The following is a 19,333-nucleotide window of genomic DNA, read 5'->3' on the forward strand; positions in this document are numbered from 1 at the left end:
ATTTTGTGGTTGCCATGAGCAATGGTGATCTTAAGAGTTCAAATTTCTTGTTGATGTATAAAAAGTGCTCATGCTGAGGAAGGCTTCCTGACTTCTGGGCTAAATTTTGTGCTCCTGCATTACATTCCGTGCTTCTAAAAGTAATTTAGTTCAGAGTGCACAAATTATATCACATCATTTTAATATATTGTGCAAATCGACTACCCCTGCTAACTTGGCCAAGAGGCACCTGGTGATTCTCTTTATTTATCAGGGGGAGAGTAAATGGCCCTATCCACTCTCAGCACAGTACCTCCAGTGACTGTTGCTGGTGTCTATCTTATGTTTCTTTTTAGATTGTGAGCCCTTTGGGGACAGGGATCCATCTTATTTATTTATTTATTATTTCTCTGTGTAAACTGCCCTGAGCCATTTTTGGAAGGGCGGTATAGAAATCGATTAAATAAAATAAATAAATAAATAAATAAGTCGATTTGACTAAGTTGGTGACTCCAAAACTCCAGGTGACTCCAAGTTGGTGACTCCAAAAGTTCCCATCCTAGAATTTCAACTTCTTGGAGAAACCTTTATCTTGGTTCAAACAACTGATAGATAGATAAACTTTGTTACGATCGTAGATCAGACAGTACAACAAAAACATTACATAAGACTAGAGCGTATAATACAAACAATGTAGCAAAACCTAGCCACATCGAACAACTGATCAGGAGGTGAAAACTAGTTATGTCTTTATGCTACATTGCCTCATTGACTATGAACTGTCAAGTCCATCCTCACCCCACCTTCCCAGTAAACGTTTGATAGAGTATCAAGTATTTTGTGTTGCATATTCGAAGATTACATTCTCATGGGCAATCGGACAAGGTAATTACTTATTGGAGTGGTCGCTTGTTTAAAAGGTTAATATCTGAAGGTAGTTTTTATTTTGTTTGTTTTAAGAGCATGGGTGCACAGATCTAGTGTGGTGATCACTTAAAAAAAACCCAAAAAACCTTCAATCCACCTCTGTCAGGATTCACAACTGACTGAGGGCCATTTCACCAGAAATTAGTAAGCACACTATGTGTGCTCAGAGTGTTCACCATAATATCTGAAACACTGTAATCCAAATAAGTAGTTTACATGTAATCCAGAAACATGCAGCTCTCTCACATTATGGGTACTCCACAGGATACAGGTCCACCTGATATTTTCATAATGTGTGAAATGTCACTAATATTAGTTTGACCTTTGACTGATATGAACCACTAAAATATGTTATTTTGTTTAATAAGAGATTGGAATATTTCAGTAAGTACAGTGTGTTGCCATAGATTTTGCACTGTGTCACCTACTTTGTCGCAATATTTGAGTGAAAATTAACTGCTGATTGTTGGTGTTGTCCCTTTACTTTTCTTAAAAGGGCAACATATGGGAGCAGGTTTTGCGCATTCCCTTCCTGTTGGAAATTATCAATGCTATTCCTTTCATCATTACAGTAAGTCATTTTCCATGTTCCTCTATAGTGAGAGTGACAGACCATTTGAGTTGACTGATTATTAATTATTTTGCAGTACTGTATAAGAAATAACTTGGGAAAGCAAATGTAGCACAGCAGTTAAGCATCTGCTTGCAAGCAGAAAGTCCCAGGTTCAAGTCCTGGCATCTCCAGGTAGAGCTTGGAAAGACTCCTGCCTGAAATCCTGGAGAACCACTGCCAGCCATTGTGGACCAATGTTCTTCATTGTAAGGCCCAGGGGTCAGTGGTGGCCCACATCAACCCTAAGTGCAGCTCCCTGACTGTTTGTTGGGCTTTTGTGAAGCTTTGGCTAAAGCAGAATGCTCTGCACAGTCCCTCAGGCACCATGTGGAGGTGACCATTCCCACAGTGCAGTGGTGCACTTTGCCCAGTACTGGTAGGGCCCCTTAAGGGAATCAGAGCACTCTTGAGCCCCTGCCCCATCTTGGAAGGCATGCATGGAGTGCTGGGAATTGTAGCCCGTCCCAGGGCTTTTCCAGTAGAGCTCTCCAGAGAGGGCTCAATTTTCTCTTAAGGGCGCTCCTAGCATTGAGGAAAGCACAGTACTGTGCAGAGGTTAACACAGTAAGAAATGTCTCTTGCATTGAAGGTGTGTGGTTTTTGTTCTGCCAAAGTGGTGAAGATCACTGATGTAGGCAGTACTGAGCTAGATGGACCAATGTTCCGACTCGGTTTAAGGCTATTTCATATGTTCATACTTTTGACACTTAATGAAGTTAAAACAAATTTTAATAGTAAACCACCCAGAGATGCATGTTTTGGGTGGTATAGAAATATTTTAAATAATAAATCAAAAACTAAACTAAACTAAACGAAGTAATGACACTTCCGTAATGGTTGCTGTTAAGACTTCAAGCTTGAATTGGATTAATCAACTAATGTTTTGCTTGATTAAATTGGTAAGAGCAAACTTTGCTTGGTGGGTCTTTGTTTTTAAGTTATTTTGGATCTGGTATGTTTGCTTATTCATGTCTTATTAAAAATTGCTTTTCTTTCCTACAGTGAATGATAGCTTACGTTTATTACCTTGTAAGTTTAGATTGCAAAGCACAAGGGTTTATTCTTTTAATTATTGAAGAAAACATGAAGAAAGTATGAGATAATAGCATTATTATTTGTAAGGCACCTTAGACAGTTCTTAGTGTCTAAGGTGCCTAATACATAATAATACTGTCTCACACTTCCTTCATTACCCCAAACAAGTACTTATATGGTGGTTTTGATAAGATGCCTATTAATTTAAACTTAATTGATTAATTGTTCAAGAGGCAAGTACTGTAGGTAACTATAATGGTAGATGGCCATAGTTGCTATATGTATTGCATGAATCTGTGGTGGGGAGGCAGGTGGACAAATTTCACCAGTGACTGGAACTATGAAAATGTTTTTCATATTCCAAAACAACAAATCATCATCCCAAGACAAGCAAACAAACTACCCTCGAAAATAAAGATAGAGGCTGCAATCTTTATGCCACAAGCAATCTGATCCTAAGCAAATTTGTTCAGAAGTAAGTCCCATTTAGTTCAGTGAAACTTGCTTCTCCGCTAGTGGATGACACCAAGACTTAACACGATGCTTATGCAAACATGGCATAACACAAGGATGTCGTGTTAAGTTGAGGTCATGTGTCCCAGACTAGTATTCTGCTGGTGCAGCAGGATGCACTTGTGCAATGTGTTGCGCAACATGTCGCACAATGCATTGGGTAGCTTTGTACTGTATATGTCACAGAGAAGGTGGTTGCTAGGACAGCAACATCCCGGAGCACCACAATTTTGTGCAACTCTGCTAACGTCTTAAGTGTACTTAACATGTTGCACTAGCACAACATTAGTCTCTATTTCAGCCCCTGTTCTATCTTTGTTGTTCAAGTGGACTGAGCAACTTTGAGCATCCATGCAGTTACATGACCTCCTTGTGTGCACCCAATTTTGTTCATGGTGCTATTGCTATATTAGTCTGGATGTCAGTCATGTTTAGTATTGCAGCCTTAATCAGAGGTACGGATTGGGATGAAAAAAGAGTAGTTGAAATGCCACAGAACTATTCCTGCTCTGTTAAATTTTTCTTGCCAGTGTCATTGCCTAGCTGAGAGAAGCAATGAGACTTGGAATTTGATCTTTTAAAATGAATCCATTTTTTAAAAAGTTTTTTTGCTCTACACTTGATTCTGTTTTACTGACAGAGATATTTTAGAGGATACATTTAAGGTACTTCTCTGTTTCCTTTCAGATTTTCTGGCCCACATTAAGAAACTTATTTATTCCAGTATTTTTAAATTGTTGGCTTGCCAAGCATGCTTTGGAAAATATGATTGTAAGTATAGCAAAGTAATCAGATGATAATTTATTTATAACCAAACAAACAAAGCTCTTCCCTATATGTGTCAATGCATCAAAAATGGCACAAAAGTTTGATCTTCTGTCCTCTTAAACCATGATGCTAAAATTCAAACCTGTGTAACCACTGAAAGTCAGTGGGAGTAATTTGGCTGAAATTCAAATATGTCAGTTTAATTGCTTTTTGAATTGCCATTCAAATGTCAAAGTTGTTTTATGGTTGGCATTTCAAACCTTCTGTTTTACCTCCCTATAGTTTAGTTAGTTTCTGTTCTCAAGAATCCAAAGGCATTGTCTGTGTTCGTTATGAAACCATTGGTCCAGCATTAATCCCTTTGCTTGTTGATTCTTATTTTTCTGGCGTCAAACAGCTAGAAAGCCATTCAGATTTCAGAACTGTGAATTCCTTTAGCTCCACCTTAGCAAATACCAATTATACTTGGCTCTCATGCCACCCTCATATATAGACTCTGAAAAACGCATAATATGGGGACATGTCCAAATAGCAGCTGTGCTACAGTTATTTCTTTAGGCGTTGGAGCTTGCAGCCAACTGGCAAATTTAAGTGCGGGCTTAAACATATGCCATAGAAAGACCACTACTGGAATAATGGTGCTGTTAATTAGACTTCTTGGTTCCACTCCTTGAATATTTTACAAGTTTCAAGTACTATATAACAAGTCTTAGACATTGGGAAGGGGCCGTAGCGGAATGGTAGAGCATGTGCTTTGCATGCAGAAGGTGCCAGGTTCAATCCATGGCATCTCCCAGGTAGTGCTCGGAAATATCTCTGCCTGAAACCCTGGAGAGTCACTGTTGATCAGTATAGACAATACAGACCTATGTGAACCAATGGTATGACTCAGAATAACTCAGTATAAGGCAGCTTCAATATATTGTCTATCTGTGCAATTGCAGTGCATTTTAGGCTGTAGAACCACTTCAGTCTGATACTTCTAACTTTTCCCCAAGGGTTCAAGGGGTTAAATTGTGGATTTTCTAGCTTCAGTTCTCCATCTATTATATGACGATAATAGTGATTATAACAGGAGCTGTAAGGATGAGCACAATAAAGATCACTATTGCGAAAGCTCAATGGTGATGGTGACCAGGGTCCTTTCCGGACAGCAACATACACTTGCTTCGCTGCATATAGATTTGGCGTGCATTTGTATGAGCGAGGGATTAACCAACTTACACATGGGAACAGCAAGGGGCCATTCGCATAGCCATTAGGGATGTGCATGGAACCAGTTCGGAGGCCCTTCATAGGCCTCCGATCCTGTTCGAATGGCAGCCAGTTCTGTCAGTTCGAAGGCAGAAGTGCTGCTTTAAGGGTGGGGGAGGGTGCACTTACCCCTCCCACTGCTTTCCACCCACTGGTGCTCGAGTTTTCTAAAGTTCCGCGGGGCGGCAACATACCTCCCTGCAGCCCCATTGCCCCCATTTACTGGAACTATCTGGAAGTAGCCTGATGCACCTGCGCACGCCGGCATGGTAGTGCGCACATCATGCTCGACACGCACGCCGAAGTGCATGCGCCTGTGCCAGCGCACACTGGTGCATCGGCTGCTTCCAGATAGTTCTGGTAAATGGGGGCAATGGGGTGGCAGGGAGGCACTCTGCTGCCCTGAGGGACTTTAGAAAATTGGAGTGTGTGTAGGGGGAGAGCAGTGGGAAGGGTAAGTGCACCCTCCCCCGCCCTGAAAGAAGCCCCCCCCCCCACAGCCTCTGAGCCACCCCCGCCCAGTTCCATGCACATCCCTAATAGCCAGAGCCTGTATTCGGGTTTTATCTTGACGTTTCAGGTTTAGAGTAGATTATATCCGTAGGAAGATTTTCCTCATGTTGAAAACCGTTTGTTGGGAGCCTCTGGATTTTTCATGTAGCCATTGGGGGGATGGGGGGTGCAATTCACGCTGATAGAACGAAGTATCCCTGCCCTCATCCTGCCCCATTTTTGGCCAATGGGGTTGCAAATGAGACTGTGTGTGAAGGCATCCAAGTTTACATGGTAGGGGACTCATGAGCCTGCATTGCTGCCTGCCTCCTTCGATGAACCGATGCTACAATTGAACCCAAGAAGCTGCATTGATTTGGTGTCTGCAAGAAGAGAAGCTGGGATAGTGGTGGTGGAAATAGCACATCCCCCACCTCAGATCAGAAGAGATGCATGGCAAAAGACTGGGAGAAGCCACTGATGGGAGGCTTGCTTTTCCCTCTCTACACACATACACCGTTCATCAGTGCATTGCATTAAAAAATACATGCATTTGGGAAGGATGGTGCTCATTACTATTTTTTTAAAAAAATATTCTATCGCAGCATAAAATGATCAGGGGGCAGGGGGAGCAAGAGTGTTAGAGACTAAGAAATCTGGGCAGATCTTGAATCCTGAACCATTTGTGGAGCAGGGGGAGCAGGGGGAAAACACTAGCAAGGGAAATTAGGGAGGGGACTACAGCAAACCTCAGGAACAGCAACATCACATCCTAAAATTAGCCCAGAAGATCAGCGATGCCAACAGCCGAAGAGGCGGAGGGGAAGGAAGGTAAATGCAGCCCAGCCTTTTTAAACGAGCCTTTCTAAATAAATAAATAAATAAATAAATAAAAGTGGTTTTGCGCACAACAGAAGGCAATAGAATTGCAAAGCTTGCACAAGGCTGACAGAAGAAACAGCAGGCTGCTCCCCCTGAAGGCCATCTTGTGCAAATTCACCAATAAAATATATTTTGAGTGGGGGAACTGGTTCCAAAACTGGTTCCAAAAGGGTGGGGGAGGAAGCTGGCCCTCTGCCACGGTTGCAGGTGCATGTCATCCTTTGCTACCTGCCCAAAGGTGAGTGCATGAATGGAAATGAGCAGGTGGGCCCCTCATTCCCCTCTGCAACCCCATTGGCCTACTATGGGGCAGGAGGAGAGCATGACATACAAACAGTCTCTGCTTGGAAATAACGTAAAGACCCAAATTCATAACAAATGGGAATATGAACGGCACCAACTTTACTCTGAACTATGCATTACTAGTCTAATTTCCTTTTATTTGCACTTCGAATACAATCGTACTAAGTCGTGTGATCTATACCACTTCCTCCCATGCTTAAGCTCATACTCTGGAAAGCACCCATGAATGCGTTTTACTAGATATAACTGATACATCGTGGCAGTGGGGTGCATTTCTCTGATTCCTGCTTCCTTTGGAAATGCCCAGTGCCACCTGAAAATATTTCCCTGGGGGCTGTGTGACCCACAGGGACATATTTTTGGTGGCACGGGTAATTTCCAGAGGAAACAGGGATAGGCCCACCCACCCACACACACTCACACACTGTGCAGCTAAGAAAGCTCACTACAACACAGGCATGTTATCCTGGGTTGCATCCTCTTCCTTAGTTAGGATTTTGTTCTGTATGCTCACACATCCAATGTTGCATAGATTATTATTTGTAATAACTAATCGACTCGTATCCTTTACAAAGCATATCTGTACATACTTTCATTTTCTTTTAATCTAGAATGATCTGCATAGAGCCATTCAACGCACACAATCTGCAATGTTCAACCAAGTTCTGATTTTGATATCTACACTACTATGTCTTATCTTTACATGGTAAGTAATATCTGGTGATATTATTGCTATGACAGTAATTCCTGAGTTATACTGGATGACCTATTGCATAGCATCCTGCAGGCACTGTCAGCACCATGGGAGTTGCATAATACTGCTGGTGAGAACCAGGAGCGTTCACACAGTTGTGAAAGAGCAGTATTGTGCAAACATAGTTGCTCAATGGTGTGGTCATTAGAAATAATGGCTAAGCCATAGTGCAATTGCATGTGCACAGTTTCGGCATCCGTGCAGCAGTGCTCTTGTGAAACTGTGTAAATGCTGCTATTAAGTGCATGTAGCAGCTCTGGCACTGCTGTCAACACCTGTGGGATGCTGCAAAGTATGTCAGTCACTGTTCCAAGCAAAAAACATTTATTACATACAGCATGCTTTGTTTTAATTAACTGTTGTTATTATGATATATAAAATCAATAATCAGAAACTTTGAAATACAGTCAGAAACGCTGAAATACAATAATCAGAAACCAGTAAATTCCCCCCTTTGCCTCATCCCACTCCACAAACACCTGCCTGTTTACCCCATAACCACAACTGTCCAATACCTTGCCAAGGAGGAAGCTAAATTCAGAAAATGTGGGATAACAATAATCAGTGATGCCATAAAATATACATGCAATAATTAAGAGAATAATGGAAAGGGAAAAACAAAACAAACCCAAATTAATACCCACAATCATCTGAACATGACAAAGGTCATGAGAGGTAAAATGAAAAAGAAAAGTGGAAAAAGAAAAAACAAACATCCATCCAAAATTGTATAAATTTGAAACCAGTCATGGGAATTGTTCTTAGTGAACTGAACGTGTTTTTTACTATCACAAGGACTCTTAGCGGAATATTTATTTATATTTTTTATTTTATATAACCTATTTCTATATGGCCCCAAACTTGCATCTCTGGGCGGTTTACAATTAAAATCATGTAAACATTAAAATCATTTATAATAATAATAATAATAATAATAATAATAATAATAATAATAATAATAATTCAATTTTGATACCGCCCTTCCAAAAATGGCTCAGGGCGGTTTACAAAGAGAAATAACAAATAAGATGGCTCCCTGTCCCCAAAGGGCTCACATTCTAAAAAGAAACATAAGACACACACCAGCAACAGTCACTGGAAGTACTGTGCTAGGGGTGGATAGGGCCAGTTACTCTCCCCCTGCTAAATAAAGAGAATCACCACGGTAAAAGGTGCCTCTTTGCCCAGTTAGCAGTTAGTTTATACCCAGTATTAAAAATATTTATCTATTTATTAAAATGTTCTTATATACCGCCTCCTCAAAGGACTCTAGATGGTGAACAACAATACCAATAACAATTAATTTAATTAATAATAATAATAATTATTAATATTAAAGGACAAATGCCTGGCAAAACAGGTGGGTCTTAAGAAAGGCCTTAAAGGCAGCCAGAGAGGGGGCTGAAAGAATCAGGGTGGGGGGAAGAGTATTCCAAAGAAGAGGGGTGGTGACAGAGAAGGCCCTCCTACGGGCCCAGGCACCACGCACTACACTAGGGCCTGGGACACGAAGGAGGGCCAGCTGAGAAGACCTCACAGGCCAGGATACAACCGGCCAAGAGAGGCGACCCCGGAGATATACAGGTGCTAAGCCCAAAATGGTTTTGTAGGTGAGAACCATCACTTTGAATCGGACCCGGAAGCAAACAGGCAACCAGTGCAGCAACCGTAATAGAGGTATAACACTATCACATCTACGGCTACCCATAAGGAGGCAGGCCACTGCATTTTGTACTAATTGAAGCTTCCAAATAATTTTCAAAGACAACCCTAGGTAGAGCACATTACAGTAATCCAAATGAGAGGTAACAAAGGCATGAGTTACTGTTGCCAGGGCCTGCTGGTTGAGAAATGGCTGTAACTGGCGAACCAGCCGAAGCTGGGCAAAGGCACCCCATGCCACTTGCTGTTCAAGCAGGAGCCACGAGTCCAGAAGGACACCCAGATCATGAAACATCTCTCTCAAGGGAAGCGCAACCCCTTCAAGAGATAAACTCACACAATTTTTAGTTTTAAAAATATTAAAACTATAAATCTGATAAAAAGCCTGGGTGAATAAATGTGTCTCTTCAGTGCCTTTTTAAAGGTTGCCAGAGATAGGGATGCTCTTATTTCAATAATAATAATAATAATAATAATAATAATAATACCAGTCAATAACACCTGTCTGACTGTGTAAACAAGAAATAATAATAATAATAATAATTCAGTTTCTATACTGCCCTTCCAAATATGGCTCAAGGCAGTTTACACAGAGAAATAATACCTAAATAAGATGGTATTACACAGAGAAATAATACCCTGTCCCCAAAGGGCTCACAATCTAAAAAGGAGCAATCTATATGGAGCATATTCCAAAGTCCAAGGGCAGCAACAGAGAAGGCCTGTTCCTGAGTAGCTGTCATACGAGTTGGCGGCAACCGCAGACGAACCTCTCCATATGGTCTTAACAGGCGAGAGAAGAAGGCGGACTCTTAAATATCCGGGGTTTAAGCTGTTTAGGGCTTTATAGGTAATAACCAATACCCTGTATTTTGCCCGGAAGTGTATCGGCAGCCAGTATAGTTGTTTCAACACAGGAGTAATATGGTCTCTCCTCGATGACCCAGAGAACAACCTGGCTGCCGCATTCTGGACCAACTGCAGTTTCCGGACTACGTACAAAGGCAGCCCCACATAGAGCACATTGCAGTAATTCAGCCTAGAGATTACCAGCATATGTACCGCCATTTTGAGGTCATTCATCCCAAGAAACAGGGACATTGGAGACAATATGGAACCCTGAGGGACACCATATGAAAGTTCAATTTTGAAGAACAGCAGTCTCCAAGAGACACCATCTGGAATCTGCCTGTGAGGTAAGAGTGGAACCACTGCAAAACAGTGCCTCCCACCTCCAATCCCATAAGATGTTCCAGAAGGATACTCTGGTCAATAGTATTGAAAGCTGCCAAGAGATCCAAAAGGACCAACAGAGTCACACTCCCTCTGTCAATTCCCAATTGGAGATCATCCATCAGGCAGACCAATTAATTCTAATTAAAAGCCTGTGAGAACAGGTGAGTCATGAGTGTCTTCATGAAAACAAACAAAGGAGATACTCTTATTTCAGCAGGGAGCATATTCCAAAGCCCTGGGGCAGCCACAAAGAAAGCCTGGACCTGGGTCACCACCAAACAAGCCGGTGGCAACCATAACCGGACCTCTCCAGAAGAACGTCACAAGCGGCAGGGTTCATGACAAAGGAGGCACTCTCTTAAATACCCTGGACCCAAGCTGTTGTTGCTATGGCAACACAATCTTCATTCCTACTTAACACTGGAACAGAGCAAAACATTACAGTTTGTAACTTGTCACAGCATGCTGCTTGCATTTTTATTTTCAAGTTTGGATTTTTGAATATAGGTTTGAGGTATAGTACAAACTGTTGCACTGTAGGAGTACTTCGACATTTTATGTGACTGTACTGTCCTCTGTGAGGCATAGCATCAAGTGCTCTTGGATCAAGTGTGCTTGTTCTTTCATTGTTGTTGTGGACCAGCTCTCTCTGTCCTTCTGACATTGAACTGAAGTACTTGAGATGATAAACAATATGTCTCCTCTTCTCACTAAAGCCTTGATGGCAGTGGGGAACAGATTTGTTTGCGAGCAAACCACAGTGGTGACTGACAAGGGGAAAGTGTTGCTCGGAAGAGAATGCGGTTCAGGTGCAGTTCATGTTTTGGTAACTGACCAAAAAAAAAGGAGAAAGATTATGAAAATGGCAAGTTAACTTCCAGCAATTATGGCTGCCTTCAGCAGCTGCAGATAGCAGCTTCATTATGTACCATTTTATACTGCCCTTGTTCTGACCTTTCCAGACAGAAAAAAATAGGGTAACTAGTGACAAAAATATCCAATAACACAATTGCTAGCTAAGGAAATGATGCATTTTGTAATAGCCTGTAATATGAATTGAAATTATATTTGGTTTGCCTTAAAACAGTCCTCCATTGCTCCGGCACTTGTTCATGTTGCTATTTGTTTGGACTCTTATGTTTATATCTTTAGCAAATTACCTGCAAATATTGATATTTTAGATAATTGCTGGCATATACTCATATTTTCCAGTTACACTGTGCAAAGGAGTTGCATAAGAATTCTCAGAACAATCTGTACTACCTTTATGGCTTAAGCTCCTAAAGCATGGATGCAAAAAAACCGGTATGAAATTAGAGTCTTGTACTGACAGACTGTTTTGCAATACAGGAGACCCTCGTTATGCACAGTTTCACGGATTGCAGTTACATGTTTCTGTGGATGGGTCTTAGAGACCCAGTTTCTTCTATCTGCAGCATTAAATAGGGGCAACTTTTGCCTATTCACAATTTCTGAGTGGCCGGAAATTACTTATGATGTCATTTCTGGCCACCATTTTGAAAAGCAGAGCCATTTTGTGGCTCTTCTTTAAAAACAAAAATGAAAAATATGAGGATTGGAGGGCATTCCTCATGCACCACCCCTTAGCACCTACACTAGCTCCTTGTTTTCAGATTTGTGCATCCTCAGACATTCATGTCCTAAGTAAACTCAATTATTCCCTGCTATATTTCAGGGTACTGTGTGTGTATGTGTGTGTGTCCTATTCATTTGTGTCAGTTGCTAAAGGCTGAAAGAAGCTCTGTCAGAAATATGTTTATGAACTGGTTTTATTGATAATCCAGATGTTCTGGCCTCTAGCATATCACTGTGTCTCATTAGGAAAAAAACATATGTAGATTAAGTGGTAGTCTCACTGGTGATATGGGTGTTGACTGAAAAAGCCATTGTTCTGGTTTTCATAATTTATGCTGGATGTTGGGATTTATTGAAGTCTCTTCCACGCAGTCTTGAGTCCTCAAAGAATTATATTCTACAACTCTATTCTCCACAATTTCTCTGCATTCTTAGAGGCTCTAGGATACTTGTACTGCCCACAATTCATTAGGGGCCTTATTTCAGACAGGGCTCTTTGGCCAGTTTCCAACAAACATCCAACCTTTGATTACATGCTAAAGTGTTGGAGCATGTTATAGCTGAGCAACTCCAGATGACACATCTTTCCATGACCCATTCCAGTCAGGTTTCCAATCCTGGTCATGGTCTGAGATGGCATTAGTAACTCTGGCATTAATATCTTTCTCTCTATATATTTCTCTTAAACGTACCTGTCACGAATCCCATGTGTGGCAGCTCCCACGAGTGCTCCCATGGATTGCTGAGCAGTGGCTATTGGGCAGGGAGGGCAAGAGGAAAGTGGTGGCCGGGGGGAGGGTGAGAGGAAAGCCAAGAAGGGAACTAGAGGCGCAGATCCTCTGTGTCTGGTTCAGCTAGTTCTTTATTAATTCTGCTGAAGCTTTCAGTGACTTTCAACATTGACAGTGACTTTCAACAGTTTTCAACCTCCCGTGGTTGGGTAAGATGATTGAAAAGGGTGGTGGCTGACCAGCAACAAGTAGTCTTGGAGGAAACTGATTATCTAGAGCAATTTCAAATTGGCTTTAGGGCAGACTATGGGGTTGAGACCACCTTGGTCGGCCTGATAGATGATCTTCACCAGGGAACTGACAGAGGGAGTGTGACTGCTGGTTCTTTTGGATTGCTCGGTGGCTTTCAATACCATCAACCATGGTATCATTCTGAATCGCTTGAGGGATTTGGGGATAGGAGGCACTGTTGTACAGTGGTCCCGCTCCTTTGTCTCAGGTGGATTTCAGGTGATGGCACTTAGTGACAGTTGCTCTTCAGAATGGGAGCTGCTATATGCAGTCCCCTCAGGGCTCCATTTTGTCACTAATGCATTTTAACATCCACATGAAACCACTGGGTGAGGTCATCAGGAGATTTGGTGCTGGGTGTTATCAATATGCTGATGACACCCAAATCTATTTCTCCTTGTCTTTGATATCAGGAAACAGTTTTAGCCCTGTAAATGCCTGCCTACAGGGAGTAATAGGCTGGGTGAGGGATAATAAACTGAAACTGAATCCAAGTAAGACAGAGATGCTCATTGTCGGGGGTCGTAATCTGCAAGATAGGATAGAACTTCCTATTCCTGATGTCGCGAGCTCACTCAATGAAAGATGCTGACCAGAAATATATGACACAATAGCCAGTAGCTCAAGTTTCAGTTTTACTGCTAAATATTCAGATTAAACAGTCTCACCAAGAAAACAGAAGTGAGGAATGAGAAGCCCAAATTCCAGCATCACAATCTCTCTGACAAAAGCTCCAAGCTGATTTGACGTATTGTTTCCAGCTGTTTGTTCAAGGCAAAAGACTTGGCGGATTTATAGGATTTATAGTCAGCAGCTACGTGCACTTAATCAACACTCCACCCCCGCCAGCTGCCATAGATTCAATCCTGTTTCTGTCTTCTCGCCAGCTGATTACTACTTTGTAATTCCCTCACCTGCTACTGACTAGGGGTGTGCATTTTGGAATTTTCTTGTTTTGATTTGTATCCGAATTGAAACACCCCCGTTTTGTTTTGTACCCAAATTTTCTGAATCCAAATCAGCCCTGTTTTGTTTTGTAGCCAATTTTTTCGAATCCGAATTGATTTGGATTTTTAAAAAGGGTACCAGGGCAAAAAGAGTGGGTGGTGCTGGTAGTGTCCAGTGGGTGGAAGCTACCACCCAAATTTCAAAGGAATTAGGCAAAGGGCTGATTTTTGTGAATTTTTTAAGTTTACACATCTTTAAGAATTTTCCCATAGGGAATAATGGGGATTCCAGCAAATGTATCGCTTCAAATCAAGGGGAAAGGGATGACCCAGAGTGGAGTGTGGTGGGTTGTAGTGCCCAAAGGGGGCAAGGAAACTTCCAGAATTATCTCAAAAGAATTAGGAAGATAGGAAACTGCCATATACTGAGTCAGACCATTGGTCTATCTAGCTCAGTATTGTCTTCACAGACTGGCAGCGGCTTCTCCAAGGTTTCAGGCAGGAATCTCTCTCAGCCCTATCTTGGAGAAGCCAGGGAGGGAACTTGAAACCTTCTGCTCTTCCCAGAGCAGTTTCATCCCCTGAGGGGAATATCTTGCAGTGCTCACACATCAAGTCTCCCATTCATATGCAACCAGGGCAGATCCTGCTTAGCTATGGAGACAAGTCATGCTCAACCACAAGACCAGTTCTCCTCTCCATTGGGCAAAGGGCTGATCTTTTGTGAATTGTTGAAGTTAACGTGTCTTTTAAGATTTCTACCATAGGGAATAATGGAGGTTTCAACAGCCCCATAATTCCACTTGGGGGGCACTGGGGTTTCCCAGAGTGAGGGGTTGTGTAGTGCACATAGGGTGCAAACCACCTCCATACCCACAAGCCCTTGGGGTACTGGGTTTTGTGTTTCTGAGGTGTTCATTGTAGATTCTCTGGTAGTATATGAGATTTTCAGTGAAAAACAAGAATCCACTCTCATATGCTACCAGAGACTCTACACTCAGAACACCACAGAAACAGCAGAACCCAGCACCCCATGGGCTAGCAACCCTTCCCCTAGCCAATGTGGGGTCAGTAAAGAGTGGCAAGAAGCAAAAGAGCCAATGGGGAACAAGGAGGGAATTGTCAGCAGGTCAGCCCATGATTTAGGTTACCGATCAGAAGGCTGGAAGGGTGGGAAATTCAAAGAGATGTCAAACACAAAATGGAGACTGACTCAGAGATCACCACAAAATGGAGGTCCGAAACAACAAAACATTTTGTATCTGAAACAGGAACGTTTTGTTTTGTATACAAAACTTTTGGATCTGGAAAATGGGTGTTTTGTTTTGTCTACAAAACACCCAAAACAGGCTGTTTTGGGTACAAAACATTTTGTATCCGAAAAGTTTTGCACATCCCTACTGCTGACGTTTTCCCCATCTGCATTCTTGAGGAGATAGTGGCCGTTCAAAGTCTCGCTCAGATCCTGACCCTTCTCTCCAAAGATGCTTGCTGGCCCCTACTGTGCCAAACACTCGCCCTTGTCTGTCTCAGTTATCTCCCCATTCACATTACTGGCCTGCTCCTCCTCAGGCGCCTCCCCACTTTCTAGTAAGTCACCTGCCTCCCACTCCTCTCCAGTGTCCTCGAGTGATGGCATGACTCTGGACAAGATTACGCTCCTCAAGAAAGAAAAGATTCATAGTTTGAGAGAGCTATTGGACCTGGGTCTCACCCTGGTGCCTCAGGCCTTTGTGCATGGTACAGAAACTTCACTTAGTTCAAAATGCAGCAGCCAGATTGGTCTCTAACTGCAGTCTTAAGTAAAGTGGGTTAGGGCTTTTCACAGCAGGCAAATGCTTGACTAACAAGCAGAAGGTTGCTGGTTTGAATCCCCGCTGGTATGTTGCCCACACTATGGGTAGCAGTGATATAGGAAGATGCTGAAAGGCATCATCTTATACTGTGCGGGAGGAAGCAATTTTAAACTCCTCCTGTATTCTACCAAAAGAAAACCACAGAGCTCTGTGGGCACCAGGAGTCAAAATCGACTTGATGGCACACTTTACCTTTACTTTTAAATGGGTTAGGTATTTTCCATGGGAGAGATTTCAGAGAGTGATCATTTAAAGAGGCTATATCAGCTTCCTGTGGACTTCAGCAAGGTTTGATATTATCACTGATGCTGTTCACTGTTTATTTGGAGCTGCTGACAGAAATTATCCATAGCTTTGAGATTGGGTGTTATCGATATGCTAGGCACCCAGAAGCGTCTTATCTTGGTTCTGAAGCAGTGTTTTAAAATTGTGGTCAGGTAGATGAGTCTGCTCTAGTAATGAAAGTCAAGGAGCACAGTGAAAAAATGGGATTACAACTAAATGTAAAGAAGACTAAACTAATGACAACGGGTGCAGCAACCAGCCTCAGAATTGACAATGAAGACATTGATGTGGTGGATAGCTTCTGCCTTTTAGGATTGACCGTCAACAGTAAAGGATCCAGCAGTCAAGAAATATGCCGCAGACTAGCACTTGGTAGGGTTGCAGTGAAGGCCTTGGAAAGGATATTTAAATGCCGTGACGTGTCTACACCCACAGAGATTAGAATCATACGAACAATGGTTTTCTCCGTGACACTCTATGGATGCGAAAGCTGGACTTGGAAGAAGCCAGATAGAAAAAGCATTGATGCTTTTGAACTTTGGTGCTGGAGAAGACTTTTGAGGATACCATGGACAGCCAGGAAAACAAACAAATGGATCATAGAACAGATCAATCCAGAATTTTCACTCAAGGCACAAATGACCAGGCTCAAACTATCATACTTTGGACACATTATGTGAAGACGCAACTCCCTTGAAAAGTCCATAATGCTGGGGAAAGTTGAAGGAAAGAGAAGAAGAGGACGACCAGCAGCAAGGAGGATGGACTAGATTACAACAGCAATGAATGCACCACTGAGAGACTTAAAGGCCAAGTTGAAGACAGATCATCTTGAAGAGAATCTATCTTTGTGGTCACTAAGAGTCGACACCGACTTGAGGGCACTTAATCAATCAATCAATCAATCAATCAGATGAGTCTGACTTGATAGGAATGGGTTGATTTAAAATTGATTGAAAAGGGTTTTTGGTTTTTTTTAAGTGGGGTGCGAGTGGCTTTTCAAGTCCCCTTTTTGGTAAATCTCTTCCACTACCTGCAGAGTGCAGCTAACTGCTTATGAAGAATGAGCTGGTTCACACAATATGTTCTCTTCATGTACCATCAGCCAGATATGTATTCACATACAGAAACTCCTATGTTCAGCTGATGGAGAAAATGCTACCATGAGCTCATGGCAAAGGGATGTCAAAACTGCAAATAAAATAAAATAATATTTTGTACACTGCCCAATAATATGTATATGTTATTGGTATTAGTACTGCTACTAGTTAAGTCTGGTACTAGTCAAGTCTGAAAAAGGATCAGTTCTACCTATATCAATTAAAATCATTGGGGCATGAAATCTGCCTTTGTTACAGTGACAGATCTACAGTTGATGAGATAGGATGTTCTAAACTGTCTTGAGAAACTAAAAATTAACAAATCGCCAGGGCCAGATGGCATCCACCCAAGTGTTCTGAAAGAACTCGAATGTGAAATTGCAACTTGTCCCTACAGTCAGAGCCACCTAATGGTGCAGTGGGGAAATGACTTGATTAGCAAGCCAGAGGTTCCTGGTTCGAATTCCACCTGGTATGGAAACACCTATATCAGGCAACAGGGATATAGGAAGATGCTGAAAGTTGTCATCTCATATTGTCCCCTTCTGTATTCTACCAAAGAAAGCCACATGGCTCTGTGGTCATCGCCAAGAGTCAACACCGACTCAGTGGCACACTTTACCTTTTACACTACAGTCAGGCTGTGTAACAGGAGTGGAAGGTAGCTAATGTAACTTCGATTTTCAAAAAGGGATCCGGGAAACTACAGGGCAGTTAGCTTAACTTCTGTGCTGGATAAATTGATAGAAAGCATACTGAAGGACAAAATTGTTAAACACATAGAAGAACGGGCCTTGCTGAAGGAGAATCAGCATGGCTTCTGCAAGGACAAGTCTTGCCTCATTAACCTTTTGGAGCTTTTTGAGAGTGTCAGCAGGGATGTGGATAAAGGTGATCTGGTTGAAATAGTATACTTGGACTTCCAAAAAGCTTTTGACAAAGTTCCTCACCAAAGGCTCTTGAGTAAACTTAGCCGTCATGGAATAAGGGGATAGGTTCATGTGTGGATCGGTGACTGGTTGAAGGACAGGAAGGGTAAGGATATGGGTGAGTGGGTGTGAGGGCTTGGCCACAGCTGGCCCTCAGTCTAAGTATCCAGTGCCACCAAAAAGACTCTTAAACCTGTGTGATTGCTTAGGCTGACAGTCACTAAACCCTTTGTTAATGAAAAGGCCTAAACTTAGTAGTGTGGTAAAAAGGGCAAGTAGGCATGAGGTGGGACTAAAAAAACTGACAGAGAATATATTAAAATAAAAACAGGTTTGCTTGTAGTCAAAAAGGTTTCAAAAAATGCAAACAGTACAGGAATGGTAGATAAAAGATTAGGTTGGCAAGATTACAAACATTACAGAATACAACCAAGCAAACTTGCTAGCCTGTCACAAGGCCTAGAAGATTTCAGTAAGACACTGCTAACTCCTTCACTGCTAACTTCCCTACTAGTTTCAGCCCAATCTTATATTGCTAGTGTGTTAGCCTTCTAGCTCACACAACACTCTAACACAGAGTTTCTTAACCTTAGCAAACAGTCTAACACAGGGTTTCTTAACCTTGGGCCCCAGATGTTGTTGGACTACAACTCCCATCATCCCCAGACATGGCCTTTGTGGCTGAGGATGATGGGAGCTGTAGTCTGACAACATCTGGGGGCCCAAGGTTAAGAAACCCTGGTCTAACATAACTCTACTCTTTTTCACCTCTCTTCTTGCTCCCCTCTGGGTTGTAACACTGTCTCCCTTTTTATTCTGTTCTAAAGGGATACCTTAGCCAAAGCATCTGGAATGTAAGTTTAAAATGGAAAAAGCCAGATGTGCGTGGGGCATTGCCCTTTTTAACAAGTTACAGATTGGGGAAGGGGAATTTCCCATCGCAGCCAAGAACATATCTATATTTTCAGAATGCAAGCTGTTTTTATTGGTTCGTGTCTAAAAATAGCAGATCTTCCATCATGGCTCCTGACAGCAGCAGCAAATTTTTTTATTTTTTTTGGTGGTAGTGTTACTGCTAGTGGATCGGCAAAGCTGCAGAAAAGTACAGAGGAAATGTATTCTGCTTTCATGAATTATAGGCTACGTAGTCAGTTCAGCTGCTGTCTCAGAATAGTCTTGG

The 19,333-nt window shown here is 42.1% G+C and overlaps 1 protein-coding gene across 6 annotated transcripts in view; it reads left to right on the top strand.

Moving 5' to 3' along the window:
• Positions 1-19,333, top strand: part of KCNT2 (potassium sodium-activated channel subfamily T member 2) — a 366,405-nt gene that overhangs the window by 187,606 nt on the left and 159,466 nt on the right. For all 6 annotated transcript variants that reach the window (XR_008307289.1, XM_053250672.1, XM_053250674.1 and 3 more), the window contains exons 8-10: positions 1,403-1,477; positions 3,755-3,838; positions 7,378-7,472. Coding sequence is in view for 5 of the 6 variants with exons in the window: in XM_053250672.1 (XP_053106647.1) it covers positions 1,403-1,477; positions 3,755-3,838; positions 7,378-7,472 (254 nt within the window). In the remaining variant the exon portion in view is untranslated. The remainder of the gene's footprint in view (positions 1-1,402; positions 1,478-3,754; positions 3,839-7,377; positions 7,473-19,333) is intronic.

This window comes from Hemicordylus capensis, chromosome 4 (genome assembly GCF_027244095.1).
Source record: "Hemicordylus capensis ecotype Gifberg chromosome 4, rHemCap1.1.pri, whole genome shotgun sequence".
NCBI classification, from domain to species: domain Eukaryota; kingdom Metazoa; phylum Chordata; class Lepidosauria; order Squamata; family Cordylidae; genus Hemicordylus; species Hemicordylus capensis.